A 16,698-nucleotide genomic window follows, 5' to 3' on the forward strand; every position below is an offset into this window, starting at 1 on the left:
TGAACACTATGGGTCAGGAATGCAGACAGGGCAAGAGGAGGCGGCTTGTCTGCTCCGTGAGGGCTGAATCTCAGCTGGAAGGCACTGCAAGAGCTGGGAGTGACTTGAATGGTGGGGCTGGAACCCCCTGGAGGCTCCTTTGCCTACATGTCTGGCCCTGAGCAGGTGCCTGCATACCCGGAGCACCTCCCCAAGGCCCCTCCATTTGTTTTGAACTCTTCACCATGTGATGATGGTCTTAGGGTTGATTGGACTTCTTACCTGGTGGTTCAGCGTGGCCTAACCTTGGAAATGCACAGCCTCGATCTGCTGTATCCTATCGGTTACAAGTGGATCACAAAGGCCAGCCCAGATTCGAGGGGAAGGACATTTATGGAAGCAATGTCAAAGAACTGGAAGCCATGTTCTAAAACTACAACCACTTACTGAGGCCTCACAGCTTAAAACCACCGCCTCCTGGAGGGTACCCTGCCCCGAGGCCGGACTGAGTGCCCCCTCTGTGTTCCTAGCCCCGCTGCCCATCTCCATCAGCGAATTTCTACCCCTGCGTTTATGTATCTCTCTCCTCCTCAGGTTTGTGGGCTCAGTGAGAATGGGCCAGGTCTGTCTTTTTCACCTCTGTCTGCCCAGAGTCCGGCATTAGCAAACCCTTAATAAACAAGGGTTTTTCTCTTGAATGGGTGAGAGAAGGAGACATTGAGTAACCTAAAGTGTGGAGTCTTCCTCATGAAGCTTGCATATTCATTGGAATTATAGATAAAAATAAAAACTGTATGTGCCAAATATGGTTAAGAAAAATAAAGCAGCCCTGGCTGGTGTGGCTAAGACGGTTGAATGCTGGCCTGCAAACTGAAAGGTCACTAGTTTGATTCCCCATCAGGGCACATGCCTGGGTTGTGGGCCAGGTCCCCCAGGTCTTGGGGGTGCGCAAGAAGCAACTGATTGATGTGTCTCTCACACATTGATGTTTAGCTTCTTCTCTTTCTTCCTCCCTCCCCCTCTCTCTAAAAACAAATAAGTAAAATCTTGAAACAATAAAAATACATAAAGAAAACTAAGGCAAAGGAGATAGTATAAGAGGGGTGGGGGTGATACTTTATGTAAATGGCTGGGAAAGGCCTTTCCGAGGTAGTGACATTGGAGCTGAGAGGTGAGGAAGTAAACATCTAGGAGAGGAGCATTTTAGCATGTGCAAAGGGCCTGAGGTGGCTGTGTGCCTAGCAGTTTTGAGGAACAGCAAGGAAGCCAGTTTGGCTAGAGCATGGTGAGCAAAGGAAAAGCCATCAGAGATGGGTACCCAGGCGAGCTGCAGCCTTTAGCTTTGAGTCTGAACGGGATGGATTCCCCTGGAGAGTTCTGAGTAGGGGGTGGGCGTCACAGTCCGATTTATAGATGAACCAGACCCCTCTAGCCGATGTGTGGACGATAAGACTGTGAGTGGGGCGAAGGAGAAAGGAGTCTAATGAAGAGGTTGGTACAGGATCCAGGCAAGAGATGATGGGGGCCAGGCCCAGAGGAGTGGCCACAAAAGAGGTGAGAAGTGGCAGAACACAGGACACATTCTGAAGGCAGAGCGAAGGAATCTGAAGCTGTGGGGAAAAGAGGAGCTGAAATGACAGAGAGGTTTTGGGCCTTTCAGTGGTTATGTGAGAATGTGGGTGAGGTTGGGGAGCAGCCTGGGAGCTGTGTGGGAACAAGACTTCATTTTTAGCCATGCCGAGTTTGGGGTGCCCGTTCGATACCCCAGTGCCCGCGACAAGAAGGCAGCCAGACACGTACGTCTGGCAATGTTGGAATGGAGCCATAGACCTGAGAACCCACAGTTAGGAGGAGTAGAATTCTTTTTTAAATTGTATTTATTATATTTTTAGAGAGGGGAAGGGAGAGAGGGAGAGAAACATCAATGTGTGGTTGCCTCTCACTGCCCCCTACTGGGGACCTGCCCCGAAACCCAGGCATGCGCCCTGACTGGGAATGGAACCTGGGCAGGCCGGCACTCAATCCACTGAGCCACACCAGCCAGGGCAGATAAGGGAATTCTAACACTGCTCCCAAGATTCCTACCCTCTGGCGTGCCTGCTGGCTATAAGCCCTTCCCTACCGTGGGCAAGACGAGCAAGCATAATGGATGTCACTCTTGTGATCAGGTGACATTATATGGCAAAGGTGACCCTTCACTTTTTCAGATGTGATTCAAGTCCCAAATTAGTTGAATTTCAGTTCATCTAAAAGATTTTTCTGGGTGGACCTGATTGAGTTAAGGGCATCCTTTATAAAAAAGAGCGCTTTGCTTGAGTCCAATGACCGGAAGCTGAGAGTCTCCTGCTGGCCTTGACAGAATATGCTGCTGCCACAAGGTGGGGATGGCCTCTGAAGAAAGAAAGTGCGGCTGGCTCCGAGGAACCAAGCGCCAGTGACGGCCAGGGAGAAGGCAGGAACCCTGTCCTTGATAACCGCAGGAACTGAGTTCTGCCCACCACCATGTGGATACGGAAAAGGGTGCTGGGCTCCAATGCAGCCCAGCCAACACCTGGACTGCAGCCTTGTGAACCCGCCCCCAGCAGAGAGCCCAGCAGACACACCTGGACTCCTTCGAAATAATAAACACAGGTTGTTTCAAGCCGTTAAGTTTCTGGCAATTTGTTTGCAGCAACAGATAACGAACACATTAGTGTGGAAGCGTTTTTTAAATTCCTGGAACCAAGATGGCTCAAATAACCCAGGCAAGGGACCTGACTGCAGAACCTTAACCTTTGGCAAGGTTAAGCCAGCCTGCAGGAATGCTGTGGGACACACCCCGACCCCAGCCCCAACTGCTTCCTACTCCTTTCAACCACTAGGTGTCCCCAGAGTCCACACAAGCAGATCTCCCCACCTTTCTCAGGTCAGAATCCATTTCCTTCTGAAATGGAAGGAACCGAATAGTAAATGGTGTCTCTTCTATTCCTATCCCACCTCCTCCACTTTACTGCAAGGAAACGAAGGCCTGCAAAAAGGAAGGGCCTGGCCCCAAAGTCCCCCAGCGTTCTAGCTCTGTAAACCGCCAGGCATTTTACCCTCCCCCCCGCCCTACCCCCACCCTGGGGATTCATTCTGAAGGGCAAACAGACTGATGCTCGCTTTGAAGATTTACCAGGGAAGGACTGCGAAGGAGAATGACATCAGCAGAGGGCTCCGGAGCGCCCTGGGGGGGGGTGAAGCTGGCCTCTATGTGATATCTACCGGAAAGGGGACAACCTCCAGTTTGGGACAGTGTTGGTGGTGAATGGAAGAGGCTCCTCCCGACACCCCCGCAAAGGCAACTCCCGAGGGTGGGGAGACATCAGAGGTGCCCCGTTGGGGTTGCTGAGCCCGTGAGCCACGCCCTGGTCCTGCCCCTGCACCCTCCCTGGCAGACTGGGTTCTCCAGAAGCAGACACAGAGACTGAATCTGGGGTGCAAAATATTTATTAGGGATAAACACCTGCAAAAAGAAAAGGGAGGAGGAAGCAAGGCTGGGTACAGGAAGTCAACCAGTGACGCAGGCCTGTCAAAGCGCCCCTCACCCTGGAGGGGCCCTGGGCAAGGATGGGGGGAGGGCGGTGCAAGTACCGCCTGCCAGTGTCTGACCCACACTGAAGTGAGATGGCCAGCGGTCCAGCCGATCCCGCTCTGACACCAGACAAAGGCTGCCCCAACTGAGCAGCTCTCCGAAGCCCAGACAGACCAACCAGCAGAGCACTGACAGCCGGGCCTCTCCACTGACCCTGCTTCCCAAAGCTGGGGAAGTCCTTCCCTGGAGGGGGTTCTGGGTGACACACCCATCTGCCACACCTCCTCAACCCTTATAGGACTTCGTTTTTTGGTCACCTTGCTTCCAATAGAGACTGAGAAACCGGCACTGTATTTTCTACACTGCCCCAGGCCACCTTTCTGTAGGAGCTCAGCCCTCCCAGACCTGCTCTAGTTTTCCTTTAAGTCATCTACAGGCATCCCAAGCCCCCGGATACCATCTCTGAATGAGGTCTGCACACTTGGCCTTGGTTCTTACTGGGGAAATGGCTTTGTCCAACCGTAGGAATTCACAGGATCCGGTAGGGTGAAAACTAGGGTGAGGGGACCTGGGGTGGGGGGTGGGGGTGACAAAGGGATTTTGAAACACCTTGGTCTCAGTTTCCAAAACACACTGGTGAGAATCTCAAGGGCAGGAATCATGGCAGTTTGGTGCTTTTCTTTACTCATTCAATAAAAATATGCTTTGGGCCGGTTACGTGCCAGGCACTGGGACCAACCTCACCACTCCAGGGCCTGAGTCAGTCTTACACCAGCTAGTTTCAGGCAGGGAGAGACAGTGCCCTTAAGGAATACAGAGACTGGTCCAAGATCTGGAGCCGTCTCTGACCTTGGCTGCTTGCAGGTCCTCCTGCAAGTTGCGCCATCACTCTGACCCTGTTTCCTCCTCTCGACTGGGGAGTAATACAGTTCATGGAGCACCATGTTAAATGCTTCTCACTTCAAACTTCATTTCCCCCTGAGCAGCAGGTACAGTTCCCATGTTACATAGGGCAGTTAGGGGGAAGTGAACTTGCTCAAGGTCATGCAGGTAATGGTGGACGGAGCTAGGCTTGGAGCCCAGACAATGTGGCCCAACCCTGCTTTTCACTTCTCATTAAGGGTCAAACCACCCCCTGCTCTGCCCCAAGACCAGGTATGCTTATACATTTCATTTGGTCCACAAAGATTTAAAAGTCAGCTTTCACTTTGGAATTGAGATGTTCAGAAATACCCAGATTCTACTTTCTCTTGAAAACTCTAGCCACCTGGCCACTGTGGGTGGCAATCTCACAGGGTCACAACTGGCAGGAGGTGGGCAGTTGCCCCCACCTTGAAGTGGGTCATGAAGCTGGTGTCCACCCAGACTCTCATTAATTTGGGCCACCTGCCTGGCCCCTGCAGGAAGGAGTTTGGCACCATCAACGAAGACCAGGGAGTCCTGAGATAGAGGGAGGCAGAGGCCTGGGGGAGCCAGGTGCCTTGTCCTGGAATTCCCAGCTCTTCCTGTACAGTGCTAAATCAAAAGACTTGAACCTGGCAAACTGTTTGGGAAGGGTTGAGGGAAGGCACAGACATGTAGAACCACAGGGCGAGGTAGGGGCAAATACACTTTATTCAGTCCTGGCATCAGACTGGCGGAAGTCCTGCTGTGGGTGCCAGTGCCCCGGATGGGAGGGATCCCTCCCTCAGCTACTAGACTAGTTCTCCAAGACCACAGACAATGACATCTCTTCACTCACATGACGTTTTCTGGGTTTTTTTCATTGTCTTTTTGTCGTTGTTTTACTTAAAAAAGAGAGAGAGAGAAAAAGAGCGCAAGAAAGGCCCAGAGCCGGAGCACCAAGCGTAAAGGAGGCAGCTGGTGGCTTTGTCAGCGATGGGAACGCGTGGGGCAGAGGCCAGCGGAGACCCTGGGCAGGGGTCCCGGAGGACTCTGGGACCGTTTGTTCCTGAGATTTGTGTGTGTGAATGAGAGTGTGTGCATACCCGAGGGGTGAACACACGCCGGTGAGATACAGGTAGTGTGGGCAAGAGAGGTGGGGGTGGGGGAGGCCGGAGGGGCGGGGCCTGAACGGGGAATTGGAGTTAGAAGGGTAACATCAGGGGCAGGGTCCCTAAGGCACCCCGAACTGGACACAGCTTCCTCCTAAGCATCGCTATCCCTATTTTTCACGTGGAAAAATAGGCGCAGGGCACACCTCCACTGCTCTGACAGCCTTTCGGTCTCACTGGTCCAATCGATGGTCTCAAGTCAGCTGCTTAAAAACAAGGCTCTTAAAAATGAGGCTCTTCTTGACACTCCAACTGCTACCATGCTTTAGTCTCAAGCCCCTAGTAACAACGTGCCTCGTTTCTCCCGCTGAATACTATCACTGGGGGGCACAGAGGCTTGAGTGATAGGACAAGGCTGTGGGCTTCAGGAGCCCAGGCTCGGGAGTGTGCCTTGAAGTGACAGGGCACTTCCAGGGCAGGGGGGGAACGCGGCAGAACCCTGTCCCCCATACTGTTACATGTCTTGGTTCTAAGTTTTCTTGGTCATCCCTTCCTCTCATGCTGAATTTCCAGAGAAAGGTCCTACCCCCAATTCCCAGGTTGAGGAATGAAAGAGAGGTTTCTGGGGACCAAGATAGGCCGCAGAGGCATTCAGGTAGTTGTTGTGTGTGGGGGGTTGCCGGTGGGTCTGGGCGACCCCATTAAGTGAAAGGAGGTTTACGCCACTTGGGACATTTTCAAGTTCCAAACCAACCCTTCCAGACCGGCTAGTTAGTCCCTTTCTCCCCCTTCTGAGTGCTCCTCCCATTAAGGCAGTGACGCCCCGTCGGGTTGAAAGGAAGCCGCAGCTCCCGGATCAAAATATTTCTCAGGATAGCTCTGTACCCACTACACTTCTGCCCAGTGCGGGCCAGAGGGACCAGCCCCCTCCTCCCAAGGAGCATTAAGCATGCGCAAAAAGAAGGCGGGTCCCTGCGCTCCCAAAGTAAAAGAAGCGCGCCCCTCCCCCCCGTTTGGGAGGGGAGGGGCCTGGGAAGAGCGCGCGGGGCCTCTGGGCCCCAGCGCCCCCTTAAACGAGAGAGGAGGAGGGCTAGGCAAACGCGGAGGGATTCCAGAGCAAGGGCAGGGGCGTGTCCTCCGGCCTCGAGGAGGGGCAAGTGCATAGTGGGGGAAGGGCACAGGTCTGTAGGAAAGGACGGGAGGTGTACCGGAGGGGGGCTGGCTGCTGGTGGCTGTGCAGAAGGAGGCAGGACGGGGAGGAGCTTGGATGTCAGGGAAAGGGTGGGGGTTGGGGTGCCTTGGGGTGTGTCTGCGGGGGAGGGGCATGTCTGGATTCGAGGGGGGATGGGCACGTCTAGGAGGGGGGAGGCTGCGTGGGAGATGGGGTGCCAGCCTCGGCCTCCGAGGGGCCCCAATACCTGATTCCTGTATGTAAACAGCTGGTTTGGGGGCTTGCGCGCCCCGCTGACGGTGGGCTCAGTAGGTGAAAACCAGGTCGGCGATGCTAGACGGGCGCCAGTCCCCCGCGATCATCTCGGTAACCTCGGGGGTGCAATAGTCCGGGAACTCGAAGTGCGACGTGCCTGACGGAGGCTGCAAGTCAGGGTCGCGGTCTAGGGCGCTGCAGTCCAGGCCGGCTGGGCCCGGGGGCAGTCTGGACAGAAAGCCCAGCGGCTCCTCTCCCGACGCCACCGTCTCCTCTTCGCCTTCTTCCACCGCTGCCGCCTCCTCCTCCTCTTCCTCAGGCTCCTCGTCCTCCGACGGAGTCGGGGAGGCAGTAGTGACAGCCGCTCCCTCGCCCGACGGCCCCTGAGCGCGCTCCGCTGGTCCCCGGGCAGCCCGCCCTGCCGGGACCATCTTCCACAGCTCCCGCCCAGGGGTCTCGACCAGGCGCACTTCTAGCAGCTCCTCGTCGTCTTCCTCATCGTCGTCCTCGGGCGCCGCCGCGCTGCCCCCCAAAGGCCCTCCTGCCGCTCGGCGGCCCCCGCGGCTAGGCAGCTGGGACCCCGGCTTGAGCCGGCTGCCACCACCGCCGCCACCGCCGGGGGGGCGGGGCCGCGCCTTGGCTGGCGCCCCCTTGCTCTTTTTGCGCGGCCGGTACTTGTAGTCCGGGTAATCCGCCATGTGCTTGAGGCGCAGCCGCTCCGCCTCCCGCACGAACGGGATCTTCTCCGAGTCCTGCAGCAGCTGCCAGCGGCGGCCCAGGCGCTTGGAGATCTCGGCGTTGTGCATGTCGGGCCACTGGTCCATGATCTTTCGCCGCTCGTGCTGTGACCACACCATGAACGCGTTCATCGGTCTCTTAATGTGGCCGCTCGGGGTCTTGCACCAGCCTGGCTCACGCGCCCCCTCTTCGGCCGGTCCCGGCCCCGGGGGCGGCGGCCCGCCGTCCCGCTTGGCCCGCGTGCCCCGCTGCTGCACCATCGCGCCAGGGCCCGGGGCCGCTAGACGCCGCCGGGGGCCGTCCGCATCCTCCGCGGCTGGGGGTGGGGGAGGAGGCAGCAGCGACGGAGGGGCGGCCCCGCCCCGTAGCTCGGCCCGGCCCCCGAGAGCTTGGGAGCGAGGAGCTGGGCGCTCGGGCCCAACGGACGGCTGGGGGAGGTCAGCGGCTCGGTCTCAGGCGGGCTCGGCTCGTCCCCGCCGCCTCCCGCAAGTTGCGCCCCGCTGCACGCTACACATTGTTTTGCGGGGGCGGAGGAATCGCACCCCCGGACCCCCGCGGGCTCTCCTAGCAGCCTCCTGCTCAGCCGCGGACCGCGCGCACCTCTCCCCGCCCGGTTGCCTTCCAGTGTCTTTCTCCCCGCGCGGCCCCGCTGGCGCGCGCACCACCCCTCCCCCTCGCCGTCTGCGGGCCGCTGCGGCGCGCGCGGGGCCGCCCCGAGTAAACACCGAGGTGCCCGCTTGGGCTGCGGCCGGGCCACGCCTCGCGCTCGAGTGGCGCGTCACCCGTTGCTGGGCAGAGAACCCGGTATTTGCATCTCCCAATCGCTGGCTGCCGGGACGGGGCGGGGCTGCGCGGTTTCGCGTCTGGGATTGGGGGTGTCGGATGAGATCCGTTTCTTTTCTTAGGTTAGGGAGTGGAGGGGGGGCGGGCACCAATATTGCCTCCTTCTGGTTCCAAAAGCTTGTCCCCGCCCCGCATTGCCTTTGAAATTTTAGGTTACTCGGTGACACCTGCCGTCAGGTAAGACCTGTCCGCTCCTCTTTTGGGGCGTCTTTTTGGATCGTCCCAGAAAAGAATTTGGGGGACCCAAGGCTCAGGGAAGCTGTTTGAGGGGACCGACTCATTTTGCCATAGATGTAGTTCTTGCCTATAGACAGGGTCCAGCCACACAGGGAGGGGCTCGCTCGACAATGCTTTTGGATCCAATGAGCCCTTTCATTTAGTATTTCGTTTGAGGCACCAGTAGAATTTTCCGAGAAAGAAGAGAATATTACGCTCACATCCAAAGTACAAAACACCGAGGACGTGTGGACTAGGGCTTGAATCCTAGGCTGTCCTTTCTGCTCAGCGCAAAATGGGTCGGGACAAGTCGCCTAACAACGAAGTCCTGAGCAGAACGGACGTCCAGCTTTTCACAGTCCTAGCGCGAGATTCGAGAATGTGTAGATGCCCCATAATCAGGTCCCATCACCTACTGCAACGGGTCTGCTGCGGGACTAGGGCGCAACGCCCGTTCGGGGTGAGATGGGCGTGCCCGGGCACGGGGGCGGAGCCTGGTCAAGGGGCGTGTCGGCGACGCACGCTCAAGGCTCTTGGCGGGGAGGGGCTGCGCGCTCCCTGCTCACCACGTGTGAACCTGCATGGGCACTGCGGGTTATGTGCTAACCCCGGGAGAAGTCACCTTCACTGAGACCAGGACCTCGGCAATGAGAAGGGGTGCTGAGGCCTAGTCCCTCGAAGTCAGTTGCTGGAAGGGGTCGGAATTGGGGGCTTTAAAATGGCTTTCAGCTGGGAGTAGTGGGTGGGCACTGGCGGAGGTGGACTTATCTCTGGCGGTATACCTTACCTCCACTCGGCGGGTGGAGGCTGAGAGCCTAGCAGGAGGGTGTAGGGAGTGGGGGATGGGATGAGGTGAGGTTCCGCAGTAGCGAGGTGGGGGCGGGGTGATGCTCCGGGTGCCCTAGAGGGAAATTGGAGCATCGCGGGCGGGAGGGGGGGGATGACTCTTAAAGGCACAGGACACTCAGAAAGGGAAGGTCCTGCTCCCTACCAAATGCTTCCTTCCCTGTCTCACTAGATGCTATCCCTGAGTTTGAACATTTATCACGGCAGCCTCGTCGTCTCAGTGCTCAGTGGGGTCAGAATTACTGTATTCATATCCCGGTTCTCTTTTGCTCATCTTAAAATGGAGAAAAGTCAGTTTCTCATATGATTGTTTCACACATTAAATGGGACAGTGGATGTAAACACATCCCCTACGTCTAGTAAAGGTATCAACGAGTAATCATGGGGAAAATGAAAGGCTTTAAAATTTTTTCTAACACTCTTCACTTTTTCTATTTAATATTTGTTTTACTTTAAACCACATGGACACCGCCATCTTTTAAATGCTTAGGGCCTCTTAAAGGTCTTACTCTGGCCCTGTAACTGCTGCTGCTATTATTGTTGTGGTTGTTTACATGTTGGCCTCCTGGATGTTCTGCAAAGACAGAAAACTTGGGCCCGTCTCGTGGCCTTTGTACACGCTGTCTCCTCTGCCTGGAAAACTCTTCACCCCCACCCCCACATGCCTGGCCCGTCTCATTCTAGCCTCTGCTCAGAGGGGACTGTCCAGAAAGGCTGCCCTGACCACTCTCTGCTGTTGCTGACCCTTCGCTATACAAATACATCTCAGGTGCACAGAATTACTTGTCTGTGACACGTTTTCATCATTGTCTGTGAGGGGCTTACTCAATGTTTGTATGTATTCATTTATAAATAAGAAAAACTAGTGAAATCAGCAATATAACACGAGAACTGGAAAATTGATAACCTACCTTCCCTGCGAACTTTCGGGTCCCATCCCCTGCCTTCCTACACCTGATGTAATGTCTATCCTGAACCTTCCCTTGCAATAAAAAAAAAAAAAAAACAGCTTTCTTGAGATAGAATTTGCATACCATGCTATTCACTCATTTGAAGTGTACAAATCAATGGTATATTAAGAGTTGTGCAGCCATCACCGCCACCCCTTTTAGAATATTTTCATCATTCCTAAAAGGAACTGTACTCCCCTTTGTTCTAACCTCAGCTCTAGGCAACCATTAGTCTTCCTGTCTCCGTGGATTTGCTGTACCCTTTTACATTCCTACTAGCAGTGTCTGAGGATTCCAATTTCTCCTCTCTTCTTTTTCAAATATTTTCTTTAAAAAATATGTTCTCTTTAGCTTTATCAAAGTATGATGCTGTATGCAATATTCTGGTATTTTACTTTCTTACTCAACATTATAGTGCTAAAATTCATCTGAATTCTTGCCCCTCTGTGGGGCAGTACTGTTCATTTTCTACTGTGGTATACATACTTGTCTTTCCCCTCAGTTCTCCTGTCCGTGGACATTGGGATTATCGCCAGGATTTTGCTCTTACGAAAAACGTTACTGTTGCCCAAGATGTGTCCCTGGTGCTCAGAACAGGAAGGTCTCCCAAGTATCTCATGGAAGGCATGATTGTGCATCTGAGGACATGTGATTGCTAACTTTTACAAGGTAATGCCAAACTTCCAAGTTGTACTAATTTACTTTTCCACCAACAAATACAAGAGACCCTGTGCACCCACATCCTGTCCTGAGTTTGGTATCGGGTGTCTTTATTTTGGTTGCATTATTCTCTTCCATCACCTTCCCTATCTTCTTCATAGTGCCTACCACATCTGCAGTTATTTTATTTGTTCACTTGTTTTTCAACATCTCATCTACACTAGAAGGTCAACTTCAAGAGGCAGAGATGTTTGTTTACTGCTTTATCCCTAGGAGATTGCCTTGCATACAGTAGGTGGTCAATAAGTATTTATTGAATGAGTCCAAGTCAGTGCTCTATGATGAGTGCACTCAAATTCCTAGGGAAGCCCAAAGGAGGAACTAAAATTTTGGAGAACAATACTGCAAACTCCAGTCTGCACTGAGATGTGGTAGTTACCAGTACACAGAGACTGCCTACCCTAAGTTCCTTTCAAATGGGGGCTCCAGGGTCTAGACCTTACAGGTGCTCAAGTTCAAGTCTCGGCTCACTGTTGAGCGGTTCAGTCCAGACTGCAGTAGGTAGGCAGTGAGGTTCTTGGAGAGCTGCCGACCGCCACTACCCCACCAATCCAGGCCACCATCATCTCTCATCCGGGCACCTCCCCAGCCTCCTTTCTGGCCCCTACAGCTGCCAGGTCCCCTTCTATTCCTCTCTCCTCCCTGAAGACAGAGTGATGGGATCTTCCAGTCACAGATGGTTGTGCCTCTTCCCTTCTTAGCACTCTCCAGTGGTTTCGCCATTACTCTCAAGATAAACAGCAGACACCTGGCTCACCAGGTTAAGCTTGGCCTGACCCTTGCTCGCTTATCTAACCTCCTCTTCGACTTTCGCTGTTTTGAGCCAGCTTCCAGTCAATCAGGCCTGCTGAGTCCCCACACAGGGTGTTGTGACACCCCTTCTCCTGCCCTTTCTAGCAGTTTCACCTGTCTCCCTCCTTAGAGCCCCTCTAACTCCATGTTTCTTTTCTTCTGTGCACCTGCAGCTTACCTGGCTCACTTGTCACTTGGAACAGATCAATTTTTAAATACTGCCCTCCTCTAAATGACATTATTTTCTTTTTTTTATTTCTTTTTTTAAACTTTATTTAGTTATTTTTCAAGTACAGTTTTTTGTCTATTTTTCCCATCCCAGCCTCCCCCGCCCCTTGCTCCCCACCTCCCTCCCATTTCCACCCCCCTTAGTTCTCGTCCCTGTGTCCTTCCTATTTGTTCCTAAATGACATTATTTTCAATAACAGTCATGAAACACAAGAAATGCTAGTGATAATGGTGAGAAAAGAAGTACAGTGAGAATATTCTTTTATTGAACTTTGTAACTGTCACTGAAAATAAACAGTACAATACAAAAAAAGGAAAAGTATTGAATCAATGATTTTCAACTACATTAATGTATTTCTTTGAAAGTAAACATACCCCTATAGCAATCCATTGCCACAATTATGTTACATTAATTACATTACAGTTTTAAAACAAAGCACTTTAAACATAATCTGTAAAACAATTTTAATAATACAATTTTACTGAATAATGAAATTTGTAGTTATCACACTTTACAGTTTGCTCTTTGTTTTACTGGTGTACGTTTTCAGGGCAAAAGCTTTAAGTGGTCCCATGAAATGAGAGAATTGAAGCAACTCAAGTTCTAGTTCTTCAGCTGCGTCATCACTGTGCTATCATTGTTTATTTTGCATCTATTGTTTAAACACAGACATATGTTGTGCCAACGGGGCTGGAGACGCAAGTGCTCAGGAAACAAGCTCGAACAATTCCAGACTGTTAGGGACTTACTGTCAAACAAATGTGTGTGGCTGGGTCTGGCTTGGCGTGTGGTAGGGGCTGAGTATGTAACTGGGAGGGCTCTGAATTGACTTCCTTGTAGACCATAACGTTTATTAGTATGTAAGGAATTGAAATATGCTGATTTGAACCTTACAAATACATTATTTAGACTCAAGTTAGACTCAACTTGATCTTTAGGGAGTGGAATGTTATCAGTGACATAGTCTAGAATTATGAGCACATGGTGATAATAAAATGCAGATTGCCTCTCAGTCAGTTTTATTGCTGTCTTAAATTCTCTGCAGACACAGCCCCACTTGGTACATCATGGCGGAGCAGAAGCTCCATGCAGTTGGAGGACCCTCCTGATTCCCACTCTCACCACCGTATCCCCAACACCCAGCCGAGTTTGGCACAAGGTAGACTGAATGTCTGTTCCACGAAGGGAGGAAGGAACCACTCAGATGGGCGTGGCTGTGCCAGGCACCGTCAAGCAACTCCACCCACTCCAACTGTCTAGCTCCAAAACATCAGTCTGCAAACGGGCATGGTCCTTAAAAACATTCATAATGAACAGTGAGAAGGTTAAGAGCAAGGTAAGTCACTTTTTAAAAAAGTCCTCACCTGAAGATATGTTTCTATTCATTTTAGGGAGAGAGAAAGAGACACATGTATCCGTCGCCTCCCATCTGCACCCCAACCAGGGATTGAACCTGCATCCTAGGTATGTGCCCTAACCAGGAATCGAACTCCTGATCTTCTGTGCTCAGGACAATCAGCTGAGCCACCTAGCTAAGGCAAGTCATTTTTGTTTTTTAATTTTTTTTATTATAAATTTTGCAGTTTTTAAAAATATTTTATTTATTTATTTTTTGAGAGAGGGGAAGGGAAGGAGAAAGAGTAGGAGAGAAATATCAATGTATGGTTGCCTCTCATGCGTCCCCTGCTGGGAAATGGCCTGCAACCCAGGCATGTGCCCTGACTGGGAATCGAACCGCGCGATACTCTGGTTCGCAGGGCCGTGCTCAATCCACTGAGCTACGCCAGCCAGGGTTTGCAAGTCATTTTTTCATTTATCTAAATGTCTTCTTAAAAAATACAGAGATTATAATTGTGTACGCATGCTTACGATCACGTGTGTGTACTTCAGGGCTCTTTCTTTTACTGCCTAACAGTAGAGAACTGTGCGTGTGGCCCATGAGCACTTAAATATGGCTAATGCCAATTGAAAGGTATTGTACAAAACTCTCACAACTTTCAAAGACAGCATAAAAATATAAAATATCACATTAATGTTCTTTCTATTGGTTACATGTTGAGATTATACTATTTGGACATATTGGGTTAAATAAAATATGTTAAAACTAACTTAACTATTTTCTTTCTTTTTTGCTTTTTTAAATGTGGCTTTGGAAAATTTAAAATTTCACTTAAGGCTTGCTTTATAGTTCTTTAAAAATTTTTTTATTATATTTTTTTCCAGTTTGCTTTATAGCCAATATTTCTAATAGTGTGAATATACAAGATGGAGGTTTTTCTGGTCTTTACCTGGCAAAATGAAAAAAAAGTCGGTAATCTTTTTGCCCATTCCCAAACTTGAAAATATGTTCTTTTGGGGGGGAGATTACTTTTTTTAACTTCTCTGTGAAATCCCAACGTCTTAAAAACCCTGGATTGCCAACCCATGAGATGGAGTTTGAATCTCAGAGAAGCACAAGGCGGCGAGGAGAACTGGGGGCCTGGTCACAGAGAGAAGAGAACACAGTCTTTTTAGCAGCAGCAGCACAGTTGGTGGCAATGGGGAATAATCAGATTGGGAGAAGGAAGGGGAGGGTGACTAGATGCAGAGGGGATTTTATCTGGATAGCGGTCCCGCTGGTGATTCTGAAACCACACCCCATTGGCCCATTTCTACATCAGATGGGCCAATGGGGTATGATTTCAGCTCCTTATCTCAGCTGACTCAATTCAGTAGGCTTTTCTCTTTGGGGTGACTATATAATTTACCATAAAAAAGGGGACACTATTAACGATTACGCTGGAAAAACAGAAATAAACAGACTGCCTCAGTGAACTGGGAAGTCCCAAGTCATCCTCATCCAAATTATAATGGATTCCCATAATTCTCTGAAGTCAAACATGGAAATACTGGGGCTTTAATCAGTCACAGACCCAGGATATTAAGTCAAATTTTGTTCGATGTTGAATCTTTAGGGAGTTATTTTTATCTCATTTGCCTCAGTTTCATCATCTGCAACATTGGAAGAGCCTAATGGTTCAGGACACGGGACATGGGAAAGGTTCAATGAGTGGTAGCTATAACAGGAGCAACAACAAAAATACTCTGTGTCTTCTATTTTAAGAAAAAGGAGTCAAAAGGCAAAACTGTAGTGATAGTATAAAAGATCTGTGGTTGTCGGGGTTTGGTGGGGAGAGGGCTGAGTGGGTGAAAGAGAGCAGTGAAACTTTTCTGTGTGAACCTGCAGGAGTAGATACAGCGCATTATACACTTGTCAAAAATGATGGAACTGTACAACACAAAGAACCTCAATGCATGCAATTGTAGAAAATCATTGAGGACAGCTGGAAAATCTCAAGATAGAATGTAGCATGTGACAAAAAAATCAACTGTATACCAATGTATGAAACAACCTCATTGAAGGGGATGGGGAAAAGGGTGCTGACTTCAGTAACTTGAGAAGTGAGTGGAGTCTGAAAATCGAAAGCATAAGAAAGTGCACTGAAGTGCTACACTCCAGTTGATGAAGGTTCCCACGGGGGTACGGATGAGCGATGCTGACGCTGCTATACACGTGTGCTGGAGCTGAACGATCTAGTGCGGGTGGTGGGTGGTGGGAGCCGGGTTTCTCACTGTTGGAGTACGAATTTATAGGTAAGAAGAGAAGGAGGCTGGGATGATTCATGTAGTCATTAATGGATGAGAGTTGGAAATATAAATGGGAACTCATGTTTAGCTCATTGTAGATACAGATGGTTACATACAGAAGTATTTATAGATAGGTGATAAATACAGGTTAGTATATACGCATATATTTCTTTGTTCTGTCAGGTGAAAAGGCTTCAAAGGAAGAACACCCCAGAAATGAGCACACTCAGTGTCCAAAGCTTGGTTTCTAATATCCTTCTCCACTAGGAGGAGTCAGGGTTGAGTTGCTCTGAGAAATGGCTGACTCCAGGACTGGAGCAGGAAATCTGTAAGATGAGTCTGGGCATCATGGTCTGCCAGAAAGTGAGGAGGTGCTCAAGAACAGCAACAAAACGAAAAGGCAAAGGCGGGGGCATGTCACAGGGACACGGGAGCCAAGTCAAAGAGTCACAAAGGCCAACGCTGGAATAATTTGAGTAACACAATTTAGTATTAGATTCTAATCTAAAATATGAAATAAATATAAGTCTATAGTGATATAAATAACTGAATTTAAAAAAACAGGGAAAGAGACAAATCTTCAATGCAGAAAAATTCCAAATAATTTATGTAGAAACCCCACCCTGGGGGTGGAGGCATAACCCCCCACTTCTTAAGTGTGGGCTAAGCGTAGTCACTTCCTTCCCAAGAGGACAACGTGGAAAGGGATAGAAGAAAAGTGACTTTAGCCCTGGCTGGTATGGCTCAGTGGATTGAGACCAGCCTGTGAACCACGGGGCGCTGGT

General features: G+C 50.8%; 1 protein-coding gene and 1 long non-coding RNA gene across 3 annotated transcripts; one reads left to right on the top strand and one right to left on the bottom strand.

Moving 5' to 3' along the window:
* Nucleotides 1-3,431: 3,431 nt before the first annotated feature.
* SOX12 (SRY-box transcription factor 12) lies at nt 3,432-8,431 on the bottom strand. The gene has a single exon (XM_037143166.2). It carries the CDS (start codon nt 7,948-7,950, stop codon nt 7,003-7,005), a length of 948 nt encoding a protein of 315 aa, XP_036999061.2. The 5' UTR covers nt 7,951-8,431; the 3' UTR covers nt 3,432-7,002.
* An 889-nt stretch (nt 8,432-9,320) lies between these two features.
* On the top strand, nt 9,321-13,820 carry LOC119047713 (uncharacterized). Of its 2 annotated transcripts, XR_008392669.1 has the most exons (4): nt 9,321-9,429; nt 11,048-11,214; nt 13,332-13,445; nt 13,678-13,820. It is a non-coding gene; the product is annotated as an uncharacterized LOC119047713 (long non-coding RNA). The 2 variants fall into 2 exon arrangements; XR_005082194.2 differs by lacking the exon at nt 13,332-13,445.
* The last annotated feature ends 2,878 nt before the right edge of the window (nt 13,821-16,698 follow it).

This window comes from Artibeus jamaicensis, unplaced genomic scaffold (assembly GCF_021234435.1).
Source record: "Artibeus jamaicensis isolate MK-2021 breed Jamaican fruit bat unplaced genomic scaffold, CSHL_Jam_final contig_685, whole genome shotgun sequence".
Classification (NCBI taxonomy): domain Eukaryota; kingdom Metazoa; phylum Chordata; class Mammalia; order Chiroptera; family Phyllostomidae; genus Artibeus; species Artibeus jamaicensis.